The 14,209-nt window shown below is 39.1% G+C and overlaps 1 protein-coding gene across 2 annotated transcripts; it reads left to right on the plus strand.

The window, feature by feature from the left end:
* The first annotated feature begins 33 nt into the window (after window positions 1-33).
* Window positions 34-14,187, plus strand: grinaa (glutamate receptor, ionotropic, N-methyl D-aspartate-associated protein 1a (glutamate binding)). 2 transcript variants are annotated; one of them, XM_056400140.1, is made up of 7 exons: window positions 34-188; window positions 7,522-7,861; window positions 8,413-8,528; window positions 8,661-8,861; window positions 9,884-10,012; window positions 10,574-10,717; window positions 12,283-14,187. In XM_056400140.1, the coding sequence occupies exons 2-7, from the start codon at window positions 7,558-7,560 to the stop codon at window positions 12,430-12,432; spliced, it is 1,044 nt and encodes a 347-aa protein (XP_056256115.1). In that variant the 5' UTR covers window positions 34-188; window positions 7,522-7,557; the 3' UTR covers window positions 12,433-14,187. The 2 variants fall into 2 exon arrangements, with proteins under 2 accessions (XP_056256115.1, XP_056256116.1); XM_056400141.1 differs by lacking the exon at window positions 34-188 and adding an exon at window positions 5,891-5,909.
* The last annotated feature ends 22 nt before the right edge of the window (window positions 14,188-14,209 follow it).

Genomic DNA, 14,209 nt, shown 5'->3' on the forward strand with positions numbered 1-14,209 from the left:
GAAAAAATACTGCGTCATTATTTCAATAAATTGTGTCATTTTATAACAATCGGAGATTCCCACATATCATGTGACCACGCCGTGTGGTGACGTCAACGGCTCTCAACCCAGTTGTTCAGTTCAGACCACCCGGAGGAGGAGGAGGGAGAGTTTATTTCGGCAGCTACTCTCAAATACATATACTAAAGGTAAGGGTGTTATAGCTTGTTTAGAGAATGTTAGGCGTGGGTGTATGTGTGTGGTTTGTTCATAGAAATTACTGTTGTTGTTTTTCTTTAAATTTGCTGGTGGTACGGTCAACGAGCACCGCTCGGCTAGCAGCGTCCAGCACCTGCCTGTCCCCAGCTGTCACTTAGCGTTAGCGAGACAGAAAGCGGTAAATTAACAAAACAGACGGAATTTGCAGACCTGCACATATCGCACATATCTAGACACAGTGAGTCACAAAGAAAAGTAGTTTGCCTTTGAAAGGCGCTGACAGCTCAGCACTGTAAACGTGGGGGCGCGGCGTGATGGTCTCCGTCCTGAAATAAAAAAAACTCAGTGAGTGGCTCCATCATGGCGAGCTAGCTGGCTATTATCAATATCCAGGCCGATTTACTGTCGCTTTATCCAAATGCTTCTGTAATAACGGTCTTGGTTGCTTGAGACTTGGGGGCGATATATTGCCAGTTTGATGTAACAGATGATCGCAGTGTCGCATTTATCTGCGCTGCTGAGGCCTAGATGGAGGTGCGCCCGCTGCAGGTAGAGCTTGAAAACGAGGCTCAGTGCTTATGTTGGAGTCATGTTTCTGTTTTGGTTTCCCTTCGTACATAACCTATAAATATATGTCTCATTATTCTTTTTGGCCCAGATTGATATACATATAATTAATGCACGTGATGCTTTTCAGTTGTAAAAGTATTCAAACAAGGGATGCTATTTAAAAAATGAATAAATAAATTAGTAATATGTATGTGGTGCTCTAGTAGGTAGGGACTTTAGTTTCTTTCACTTTAACGTTCAGAATTAGCAGTGGGTGAAATAATTGGAATATATATATATATATATATACACCGTGGTCTATGTAACTTATACCATGATATTCATATATATCAGAGCTTGAACAAGTATTTGATTAACTTGTTAAACTACTTTAACAATTGATTTATTGTTAAGTAATTTTTTTAGAGTACATACTGACTTTAACCTTGTTCCAGCTCCTCCAGTATAGATATATGCTGCTTTTCTGTTTGATTTCACTGTAAAATATATCTTTTGGGCTGTTGGCCAGACACAGCAAGATATTTAAATACATCACCATGCTAAACTTATATCATAATATTAAAACAATATTAATACCGCTATATTACACATGCCCTGTTTGTATGTTTGTATGTTGATCTCTCCATATGAGGCCATCTCCATGAATAATCCACACACACTCCAAATATACACTGTCTCCATTAGCCCAAAACTGTCCTTTGCTATTTATAGTCTAGATCTCCTATCGTCCTTATTAGCTCTCCCGTAAATGTTTTTATTCACAGGTTGACAGTGTTATAGGTTCTGTGTTTACAGTTTGTCTTGAATGAAACTAAAGGAATATACCTGAGCATGTCGTTCATAAGGTGAAACATGCAGCCTATGTGTTCCTCTCTGACAGCTGTCAGCCGGAGCAAATTAGTTTGCTCTCCATATAATATCCTTTTACGTTGACTTCCTTACCTGTACATTTAGTGGTTGCAGCTTATTGATTTGTTGAGCAAGGGCTTTTGAATGAAAAATCTTTTATTAATGTTGAGGGTTGTAGTAAAACTATTGTTTATGGATGATCAATTAATGGAAGAACAAGGAGAGGCGGATTCTAATAAGCAAGGTTAGTGGATGTTTCTACTGTTGTGTCACCATCCAGCTGCGAATCAGACTTGATCAAAGTCCAGAATTACTGAATCTTGACTGCCACCATGGAAATAACTGCCTCATCCTGCAGAAGGCATTGATGGAATATGGAGATGGGGGATATTTAACATTTTGGATAAGTCTGTTTAGCTGACACCAGTTCTGTTTGGGAAATTTGGATTTTCAAGGATCAGTAGGCTTGTACTATCCAGACAAGAGCAATAAAGCTGAGCTATCTTGCCAACACTGCCTCCTTAAATTGCCAACTGCTTACGCAGTGTAAGGCGTGATTAGTCCATTTGATCTCTTAGGTAGTGATCAAAAAGCTTTGTTAGAGTTATGGCTTTGCTACAACAGTGACAAAGGGGGAAAAAATGTACCTTTTTTGACCAAGAAAATGTTGTCCTTATTATTATTATTATTATTATTATTATTATAATAATAAATAATAGATTATGAAATTTTGTTCTTCTGTTGAGAGGCTTGAAAAACAACAATGTAAGCTGGTATAAAAGCTACAATCTTTTATATTGATGTAACTCTAAAGACACAGCACAAGAAAACACAAAAATTATGGTAATGTATATGTATTATTTTTAAAAATCAGTCCTGTTTTTGAGTATCAGTATGTTGTCGTACTATGCTAACCTCCACAAAGTGCAGCCGTCTGTCATGAGGTAAAGTGTCTGCAGGTTTGACATGACATAGCCAGAGCTGCTGCTCACGTGGCGTGGCATGATGACAATATTGTGCCAGACTGCTGCATTGGCTGGCAGAAAGGCTGACAGCAACACAGTGTAGGATTTTATCTGGCAGATGGTCCAGGTGACAATTTCATAATAGGACTCAAAATGTTATCATGGTGCACTCAGTGCTTTAAGGAGTTTGGTTAAATTAAGCTGGTTCTGTGGTTGGTGCAGGTTGTGTGAAACTACCATACAAAACTTTTCGCCCCACAGAGTTATCCACTCATCATGTGACTGTGAAACAGCCTTTTATTTTTAATGATATCACTCAGTGAAGTCCTAGATGTTGGTTTATTTTTAGTAAAAGTTGTATCTTTAAAAGACGTGGGATTTTTATTTCATCCTCCGTCAAAGACCACAATTTCTCACTTTTGTTTTGGCGCCACATATTGTAAAAGGCTTACCTCTATATAGGCCCCACTGCTTTGTGTGGCTGTTTCTGTTTTGTCACTGTGTTTCCTGGTGTTGCTCAGGCATGCACGTAGCATGTTGTACATGGGTCTGTTGAGGTATTGTGCTAGCCTAATTGTGTTAACATGGCTCTCTGGCTAGCCCACTGAATCCCTCCCTTTAACCTAATTCCCCTAGCGATATCTATCAGCAGAAGCCAGGCCACTATCCCCGGCTTCTGCTGATTGTCTGTCTTTATCCACAGCGTCGGGGCGTCTCTCCTAAGAGGATTTGAAATCTCCCACATAATGCTTGTAAAGCTGTGCAAAAAGTGCTTCTCACTGACTCCTCACTCACACAAAAAAAGCAAAAAAAAGTTTTCTTTGAATTCTCTTTCACCACTTGTCAGACACGGAAGTGAAACTGTTGTGGTTTTTAAATTGACTTGGGCGCTTTGCTAAATGAGAAGTTGACAAAGAGGCCACTAATTTTCAATGTCCTCTTCTCAAATGTCTTCGTCTTTTTTTTCTTTTGTTTCTTTGTGTAAAACTCTTTTTTTAAACAGTTTCTGACAAATCAACTACTTTGTAGTGCTTACAGTTACATGTATCAGTGTCTTCAGAGATATCAGAAAAATAAATCTCTGACGCAACTATTGAACTGTTGAACTGAACTGAACTGTTGTTGTTTGACTTTATGCATATTTCTGACATTAGTGTCACATCCTGTTGATGCTGTTACTTTGGCCTATATCTGGCAATCCATTAAACACAGATAAAAAGTTACAAATATTGAAATTGAACGATGTGCAGTCACTTGTTAAACATGACTTCAAGATCATCTTAATCTTTTACTGCAATTTTGAAATATTAAAATAAATTATCACTGAGGGATAATTCACTTATTGTTTAATACATTTCTGTAAAATCATACTTTCCTGATATGATCTTACCATGGAATCTTTCTACAAATGTCTCCTGTCCAAACTAGTGATAAAGAGCAGGCTGAATAATAAATGAACAAAATTAGTTATTGAAGTTTTTGTTTCACACATTTGAAGAGTTTGCGCCCATGTAAAACATAACAGAGGAGCACAGCAGAGCTGAATGACTGATTGACAGAAAAATTATCTGCTACTATTCTGATCATTTTTTAACTAATTTCTTTTAAGCAAAATCCCAAATACATAGTATACTTACCACAACTTCTCAAATGTGAGAATTTGCTTCTTTTCTTTTTCCTTTCTAATCTTAAACTGAGTATAGTTGAGATCTGGACTGTAGGTCAGACAAAAAACTATATGATGAGATCGCCTCAGACTTTTTTCACTTTTGTTCAGACATTTTATGGACCAAACAATCAGTTAATGGAAAAGATAAATCGAGAATGAAAATCATTGTTAGTCGCTGACCTAGAGCAGTGCATTTTCTCTTACATGTTATGAGTGATTTCAGACCTATCGCCGGGTCCTAACATGGATGGCAAATTCTTCCAATCTTAAATGCTTAACATGGACATTGGACAGGGGTTGGATCACATGCTTTGACTATGTGTCACATGATTAGTTAAGGGGTCTTGAGTTCGTCATTTGCATCTCTGGATTTATTCAGTTGACAAACGTCTTGTCTTGTGCGACACAAGCAGACAAAACCTTGAGTTACGGAGGAAAGCGTTGTCTGTCTGTTCAGATCAAATGAGTGATTGGTTTTTATTAAGGTAAACCAATAATGTCTACAGTGCAAACGGTTAACTGACAGATAGTTGAAGTAATTCAGCAAAACTGCTGTACAAAGGGCACTGTATACTCGCCTTACACAACCATTGTTATCCGGAAAGCTGGGAGGGATTTGGCTCCTCAGATAATGATTGTAATCCGTTATGATCTTAATGGAGACTGTCAGTATGAAGCAGAGCCAGCACTCTCCATGTTTGTCTGCAGTCTCTCCTTACACTGACCTAGTGATGGATGGACAGGGATCATGAGGACTCATGCCGGAACCTGGATGTGTTTGCCAGGGAGAAATAGAGCAGTGTTGCATAACGTTCACCGTTAATTCGGTGTGGCCTGGAAAGAGGCGAGGAGAAGGATGTAGCAAGTGTAAACATGATTTTTAGTGATCTGTGTTTTCTAATTGGTGGTGTTTGTGGGAGAAACATTGAGGAGTGAGAGTGTGTTTGCCTGTGTTTGTATGTTATCAGTGGTTTGAATAGCTAAGGTCTATGCACCACTATAAAGCCAGTGCCCACTCCAGCTCTTCTTTTGAAGTCAGCAATTAGAGGCATGGCTTTTGGCTCCCGTCCTGCTCAGCAAAAGTCTTCCTCTGGGGACTTGAGGCTTTTTTTGAAACATAAACAGTACTTTTGAAAACAGTGATCGCTTGCAGTCACTTGCAGAGAGATTTGTGTTTTCTTGTGTGCAGTTCGTGTGTCTTGCATGTAGCTGCCTCATTATCATTATAGATTGCGATGAAAATGACACAGAAACCTGTTGACCGGGGTTCTGCAGGGGCCTAGTGGGGGAGGGGCACTGCAGTAAATGGCCAGTATGTCAGATCTCTTCCTCAAGCAAAGCAGATTAATAATACATTTGGTTACCAAGGCACCACCTGCGTCCATGGTAACACTGTCAGCACCGAGGTGGACAGTGTTTGCCGTCTCCTCGTTTCTCACACACTATCCATCCCGGCTTCGTGTTTTCTGCTGGCTAAGTCCATACAGCCAGTGTGTGGGATTGACAGTTTTATGTCGGTGTGAATGTAGGCTGTGATTTCTTGTGTAGGTTTCCTCTCACATCAGGTTAATTCAGAAGAATCCACAGTTCTTGCTGCAGTATATTTCCTGGAGGCCGGTAGTTCAACCTTAATACTGGGAGAGTTTCAGAATGACAAGGTAATTTCAAGGAAAAAGATTTGCATGTGACTCAGGTGTTCAAACGCCCCATTTTTTAAACGTTGTTTTCATTTTTCATTTCATTCTTCATCAAAGAAGAAATCAGCTACGTCTGCCTGTGTGGCGCCGATGTTGTCATAACAGGATATTTATGCATTCCTGGAATTAAAACCCATGTTTCAGCATATTGGTTATTTGAATTTACCATTTTACAGACATTACAACTACCACTATATCATTTTTCGTTGTGAAATGAAGCCACGCTATGGATCGTCTCTTCCTTGTCCACGATGACTCCTTGATGCAAGTTTTCAGCAGCGTAGACACATAAGTTTGACGAATTGGTTCTCAATTCCCATCCCTATTCAGGGGCCTGATTCATTGCCTGATTCACTCATCAATTATCAACAGTTGTGTTGTTTATGTCACAGTTTAAGCATCATCATCATACAGTTTATTATCTATACAGAGCAAGCGATTAATAGATTAACTGTGACTTTCTTCTCCCCTTCATCTCCTCTCCACTTTGACAGCAGAAATAGCTTTGCATTACTTTTAACTTTTCATCTATCACATATTTATAATAGTTTGTTCATCATGAGACAAAAAAGTAAAAATAGTCAAAGATATACCAAACAATTTAAAAAGACATTTATTACTAGACTTAACCTTACTTTTCTGATATTGATATTATTTTCTCCAGGTTCTTCTTCCACAACAACAAAAAAATCCCCATAGCTATCTCCATTTAGTACTCCATTCATGGTTCTGATGAGGTTGCTTATAATTAGATAAAAATAAGATTTTCTCTTTCCCATGAGCACGTTCAGTTGATACTCAGCTTTGTGATGCAGATCAATCGGCGGTTTCACAGTCATTCATTTTATCAACGTATTTCATTATTTCACAATCATTACTTCACAGTAGTCACCAAATTGCCATTACTCCTCATCAAACACATTCAAATCTCAGGATAATTCCTTTGTCATACTCCCATGAGTATTAACTACTAATAATCTTTCCATTAGGTTTTAATCATTGCTTAAATGAAATCCTTTATGCTCTCCGATAGTCCTGGTCTCTCTCCTGGCCTGTGTGCTCTCTATAACTCGTGGTACAACAATCTTTGACATAAAGGGAGGCCTGTGGTGGTTCCTCTTTCTTCCTCATGATCCCCTACAGCCTAGTTTTTTTAAGACTGCCTTCTCCATTTTTTTGGAGTTAAAAGGCATATTTTGGCAGAATGAAAATCCAAAACAGGAATGGAAAAGAGCATAAAATTATGATATAGCTGGAATTTAGCTTGTCAAACAGAAAGGCAACGTGATGTAGTGCTACTTCATCTCTGTGTCCTCTCTTCCTGCTGCATTATTTGATTGCCTGTCACCTTTTTAATCAGGCAGATGCAGTGTTTGTTTCTTTGCCAGTTTGGCTTAAATGTTGTACTGTCATTGCTTTTGCCCTGCTTCCTTCTGTTACTTTTGAGATTCAATAAAGACGTTGAAATTGTATGTATAAGAATACAAATCTCCTTTCCTGTAAAACACTTGTTTGTAGTGGATGTTGCTTTTTAAGAAAACTAGTTATAATTATAATTCTCTTCTCTTCACAGATTGTTCTTGCAGCAGAGTAAGCCTTCCCTTACACCATGTCTCAAGACAAGAGTGGATACCCTGGTATGGGTGAGACCAACCCACTTCATAACAACGTCTATGGACCCCCTCAGCCAGGTTTCGGCATGCCCCCTCCCAACTACAGCCAGGCGCCAGGGGGACCATACCCACCAGCAGCTGGCTACGGGCAACCAGGCTTCCCTCAGGCAGCCCCAGGTTTCGCCCCTGGTCCGTACCCTCAGATGCCTTACCCTCAGATGCCCTATCCACAGGGGCCCTATGCTCAGGGGCCTTATCAGCAAGGAACCCCACAGCCAGGCTTTCCCGGAGACCCCATTGGTGAGTAGTTAAGCTTAAGGTTTGAGGCATTAAAAAGTAAACTTGTATCTTTCTATGTCACAATATCTTTTTTGTTAGATACCTGAATGTGTCACTTAAGCAAAAAAGTGTGAAATGGCCAAATAGTGTCATTTGACTTTGATTGTGCACCATTTTCAGTTACTACTTACAAAAAGCCGATGTGCTCAGCTACAGTTGTGTTAATTTATTACTTTTCCAAAACTTTTCCTCTTTGCTCCTTAAAGCTGTCTCAGTTTTCAGTCTGAAAGTGGCTGGTTTGGATGGAAATTTTCTCTGTAAATGGATTTATATATTAAAGGCATGTGAATGCTGGAAGAACTATTTTGGCACAATTTTATCCAAATCAACATGAAAACACATTGCTGACTCCACTTTACACAGACGAATGGGCAATCAATTAGGTGATCAATACCACACACAGATTGTGCATCAGACATGCAGCCATTTGTCTAGCCTAGGTTTTTGTCAGTTGATTGTTTTTTAACATCTAATATGTTGTTGTTGTTGTTGTTGTTGTTGTTGTTCACCAGCACCTGCAGGCAGCCCTGGTTATCATGGTGATGTGCCTCCATCTTACTACGACAATGAGGAGTTCACCAACTCTGGCTTTGAAGATAAGAGCATCCGACAAGCCTTCATCAGAAAAGTAGGTCCTTTAATGTGTCCAATAGATGAAATGGATCTAATAAAGAGCATGACTAACATTAATACAAAATACCACCAAAATACTGTATAATTTTTCATCTCTAAAAATCACTTCATTCCTCTTTCCCACCAGGTGTTCTTGGTTCTCACGGTTCAGCTGCTGGTCACTTTTTCCTTCGTTGCCGTCTTCACCTTTGTCGATGATGCCAAGTACTTTGTGCGACGCAATCCATGGACATACTACGTGTCCTACGCAGTCTTCTTTGTGTCACTAATCGTCCTCAGTTGCTGTGGAGACTTCCGCCGCAAGCACCCCTGGAATTTGATTGCACTGGTAAGAAATTGCCCTAAAACCAAATGATAAAAAGGTACCTGTTGTAAAAGTCAATTTCTATAATACATAAACAGATTCATGTCTTATGGCACGTACACATTTTGCATATCAGGGTCAATGTACAATGATAAGGGAGAGATGCCTCTGAGAGTCAAACATATGTAAGGCAGGAGTGTGGTGAAGGTTAAATGCCCATAAACACTGATTACTAACCTCACCTCAAATTCTGAAATGGCATTCAGGCAACTCTCCCTTAGCATTTACGTGACATTGCACATCACACACCCGTAATGCAGTGACATCTGACGCTGAAGCTAGCAGGTAGACCTGAAACACTGCAGGAAGTAGTCTCATGCAGTAGAGAAATGGAAGAGTTCAGAGGATGGACATATGATATCTAATAGGTGCTGCATTAATTATTGATATATCAAATAAACAACCACAAAGTAAGTAGCTTGTTATGAGCCCTTGAGTTAGTTTAAAGTTATTTTTACATTAGTGTTGCTTTAACTGTTCAGTTTATCAACTTGTTACTAGATAGAAGTTAGTAACTCCTTAGTTCCTAACCTGTATTCCCACTACATCAAGTTGTAATTCAGCAACTGCTGTAATCAACAATATACAAGTGAGAAAGGAATCCAGGTTTGAACGTCCTTCTCAGCTCTTTTTTCATGTTACACAACAGTTAGTGGTACTTTTCATAAACAACTGAGTGCAACTCTGAGAACGTCTTCTTGGAGAGACTGTCTGAAATAGAGCACTATTTTCCCCTTATTTGAATGATGTTGCAACTCCCCCCTCTATGATGCCCGGCTTTTCACTTCGCCTTCCAGTGTGGCCATTTTGTTCAGCCATAAACCCGTTAGATTTTTTTTGATGTGGTCGGACAACATGTGGTAAGACCTAGTCCTGACGGAGTATACGTTGGCCCTTAAATGGGGTGCTTTAAAATTGTCACCAGAATCACAAACGCGTAAAGTGTGTCATGGCTCATGTTAATTTGTGTTTTCTGTGTCTTGCAGTCCATCCTGACCCTGAGCCTCTCCTACATGGTGGGTATGATCGCCAGCTTCTACGATACAGAGACCGTCATCATGGCCGTGGGCATCACTGCAGTGGTCTGCTTCACTGTCGTCCTCTTCTCGCTACAGGTCAGTACACATGTATTCACATGTCTACACACACACAAACACACAAACACAAACATCACCCTCTGGTTATTTGTTATTTGAGTTGTAAAGGAGATGCTCAACCTAGTCAATCACAAACACTGTCCACTGATGACACACAAACACACTGACGAGGGACCCGTCTGTTATAGTAGAAAAACAAAAACGCATATGTGTTTATTTGCATTTAGAGTGAGGAAGTGAGACCTGATCACAAGTTGTCACTCGAGACACATGTGGAACTGGCATACTTAGAGCTGTCCACTTGTGATCGGATCACGAAACGTATGTTAATGCCAGATCAGGCAGGGCCACTCTTACACTACCAAATCTTTATCTTAGAATTAAAGCTGCTTGTTAATGGTGTAAAACATTAAAATATTCAAACCACTAGCTTTGAGTGTCATGAATAATCAAGGCTGCATTTGAATATTCCCATTAGTCATGTAAAGTGGTGTGTCTCATGTCTTATCACAGCTCATATTTTCCACCATCTTGCTTTCCTCTGAGTCTCTATCTTTTTCTCTTGTTTTTTTACTACAGAGCAAATATGACTTCACCTCCTGTCGGGGCGTGCTGTTCGTCTGCCTGATCGTGCTGTTGCTCTTCTCCATCCTCTGCATCTTCATCCGCCACAGGATCCTGCACATCGTCTATGCCTCACTGGGGGCCCTGCTCTTCACCTGCGTAAGTTTCACACTCATAGTGTGTCCTTAAAAAAATGACAGCCATTTCCCATTAATAACTTAAGTGGCTCCTGTATGTCTTTAATTTCTTTCTATTACGTTGCAAATTTCAAATTTAGTACTATAATAATGATCACTTAAATGTCATTACTTGAGCAAGGTCAGATGATTTCATCAAAAGTCTAACCTGTAAGTTGATTCTCCAGTTGGGTAACTTGATATTTGTGTGGTAATGGCGTCCAGTCGTCTAGATACAGTTAGCAGACAGTCATCATTGCCATTATGATGATTTTCCACCTTCTAGTGAAGTTTAGTTTACTCTGCTCAATAAGGGATAATTACATCTGCAGAATGTTAAAAGAGGAAAGCAGAAACTGGGTTGGAAAAAGATAAATGCTTAGCAAGAGGAAAGTGGCACACGAACTTTGGTATTAAGATCTAAATATATGATCGTGGATTGTGAGAGCCAAACTCAACTAAAACATCTGTTAAAACACTATCAACACTCAGTGGTGGAAGAAGTACTCAGATCTTTTACTTAGGTAAAATTACCAATAGCACACTGTAAGAGATTCCATTGCAAGTCAAAGTACTGCATTCAAAATCTTCCTTGAGTAGAAGTACATTTGTATTATCAGCAAGATGTACTCAAAGTACAAGTAGTAGTGCTGCAGTAAGATATCTCCTGTGACTAATATCTAACAGACATGATTAGATTGTTGATATTGATGCATCAATGTGTAAGCAGCATTTTACTGTTGTAGCTGCTCAGAGTTTTGATACACAAATGGGATTTCAGTTTTTGGACGTTTCTCAAATTTTTCTGAATCATTTTTCCTCTTCTGACCTTAAACAGTTATTCATATAAAATCATCTGAGACAACTCAGACATTTGAAAACATGACAAAAAAGTATCTTTACAGCTGTCAGATATAATAGCTATGTAGTGAAGTAGAACTTTAAAGTATAAAGAGTAAAATTGAAATACTCAATACAAATACCTCAAATACCTAAGTGCAGTACTTGAGTAAATGTAATCGGTCACATTCCACCACTGAACATTTAGGTCAACAGAAGAAGTAAACAACTCCATGAAGAATAGAGTTCACTCAGATGAACAAGGGAAGAGAAGGTGTGATAGGAAGCATTTGATGAGTGAAGAATAACTGAAAACTTGCAGAACTAGGGCTCTATTGGCCTTTATTATTACTAGTGCTAAAAGGGTGGTCCCATTAAAACGAATAGGAGGGAGCCTGCGTTTTTTCATGCAGTAGTGTTAAAATACATGGGAAACATGAGAGGAGCTTTAGATATGTGTGACAATATTATCTCAAGTAAGACTGGAAATTGATATCCTGTACACCATATATGAATATGAGCAGCTGTTATGTGCATAATGAAGGTATTTTGACATGATGTTGTTGACTGTCTATAATGGCTTTATTTCATGACAGTATATGGATATATTTGGTGGATGATACCATAGCATCTGAATCTCAATCATTTTAGATACCAATTGTATAACCTTTTTGAAATGACTAATGCCAGCCTTGTTCTCCCCTGCAGTTTTTGGCTGTGGACACTCAGCTTCTCCTGGGCAACAAGAAGCTGGCCCTGAGTCCAGAGGAGTACATTTTTGCCGCCCTCAACCTCTACACTGACATCATCAATATCTTCCTCTACATCCTGGCTATTGTGGGCCGCTCCCGCGAATGAGGCTGCACCTTAAAGGAAACAGCTGGTAGCCAGAAAATGCCTCCCGTTATCGTGAAATGTCTCTAACATGCCCTTTGATCTCTGACTCCTTTTACTTTTTCCCCCATTTTACTCTTTATTTCCTCTCCAATCATACACACAGTTCTTTTTTTTAAACAGGTGGTATGACTGCGGAGGAGATGCAGCTGGTTGTAAAATGCAGCTGAGAGGGACACTTAATCAAATACAAATCTTGCCATTAATGACAGAATGCAATGATCTGTCTTTTCCTCATTTTGACTGCTCTGCTTGCTCTAACTGTCCTCTGCTTCTACTAACACAGATGGCTACGTTATGTCTACATTACCCACCTCCCAACTTCCAGTTTGGCATGGCACATACAGTATAAAACCTGTTATCCTGTGAGTGCTTGGCACTCGGCCTTGCCTTGCTGCAGAGATTAAATGGGAAAAGAGCGGGGAAGATATCTGTGGCGCTTAATATTGATGCAAACCAGCTTTGCCTGAAGAGAAGAAGTTAGTGCTAGAAATATCCCCTCCTTCAACCTGTCTGTTTTCCCAAACTTATCTCTCCCTTTTCAAACTGCTGGTGTAAAGTAACTCTGCATGGCAGCATTGGAAACACAACTAAATATGTGTTACAATTCTCTACAACTACCAGAGGAATACCTCTAGCTTGCTTGTCACTGCTGTAAATAGTTAAGTGTATTAATGTATATGATGCTAATCTCCCCCTGCCACTGACAGGGATTCTGGGATGATTCATATGGATGTGCGGCTTTGTGGGAAATATGTGCTCTGATATCAGAACTTTGCTGACCCAGTTAATTAACTCAAATACTTCAGTGGCATAAGAATGAAGATCGGCATTGGATGTGTATAACAAATATGAACATAAATTAATATTTATAAACTATATATTCTTATTTAATATCTTTTCAAAAGGAAGAACATTTTAGTTCTGAAATCACTTGTCGGATTCCAAAGCAGAGATGTTCCCTTACCTTCTTTGAATTTTTTTTTCTTTACCGTCTTCATTAATCTCCTCTTGTGTGGTCATCAACGTGAAGTGACATTTTATTGCTGTATTTATTATTTTCTTGTTGCAAACAATGTGAAATAATGAAGTATTGGGATTTCTGACAACTTTTTAATCAAGCTAATCCAGGTTTCAGAACTTCTGAATTATAAAACCGCTAATGAAGTAGATGGACACCAAACTTGAAGGAAATGGTACTCATGACTTTTCTATTTATTAAGCTTGATGTAGATAGCAGGGTTGCAAAGATGTGATTGGGTATCCATAACATGCTGGATGCATAAAATACAAAGTGAAACAGGCAGTAGGATTCAATATGCACTGGAAGCCAAAATACACCTACACTCAAACACACAGAACTTGAATGATATATTTAACGTGAACATTTTTTATTCTGTAACTTCTGTTTTGATTTTTCACCTTTTGCATGACTCTTTCTCCCATTTGCATGTGCTGATAATGCACACTGTACAGCTACTCCTGTTTTGAAGAGACACAGTGTTGTTTGGCAGCCCTGTTAGACTTTTTTTTAAAACTCTTGTGTTTGTATCTAACGTATACGTGTATATAGAACTCCTTAGTGGTTTGACATGTATAGATAAAGTAAGTTTTGGGCTTTGTAGGTCTATTTGCATTGTATATTTGCATTAAAGTGGAACCACATTCCTCTACACAGCTGTTGGCTTTTCATTAAAACTGATACAATGTAAAGATTAACTGTGTGTGTTGTTTTTGTGTC

This window comes from Seriola aureovittata, chromosome 16 (genome assembly GCF_021018895.1).
Source record: "Seriola aureovittata isolate HTS-2021-v1 ecotype China chromosome 16, ASM2101889v1, whole genome shotgun sequence".
Classification (NCBI taxonomy): Eukaryota; Metazoa; Chordata; class Actinopteri; order Carangiformes; family Carangidae; genus Seriola; species Seriola aureovittata.

Coding starts and splice junctions, on each gene's coding strand:
- grinaa (XM_056400140.1), top strand. CDS start 7,558: ATGTCTCAAGACAAGAGTGGATACCCTGGTATGGGTGAGACCAACCCA. Junction 8,529..8,660: donor GACAAGCCTTCATCAGAAAA/GTAGGTCCTTTA, acceptor CTTTCCCACCAG/GTGTTCTTGGTTCTCACGGT. Junction 10,718..12,282: donor GGGCCCTGCTCTTCACCTGC/GTAAGTTTCACA, acceptor TCTCCCCTGCAG/TTTTTGGCTGTGGACACTCA.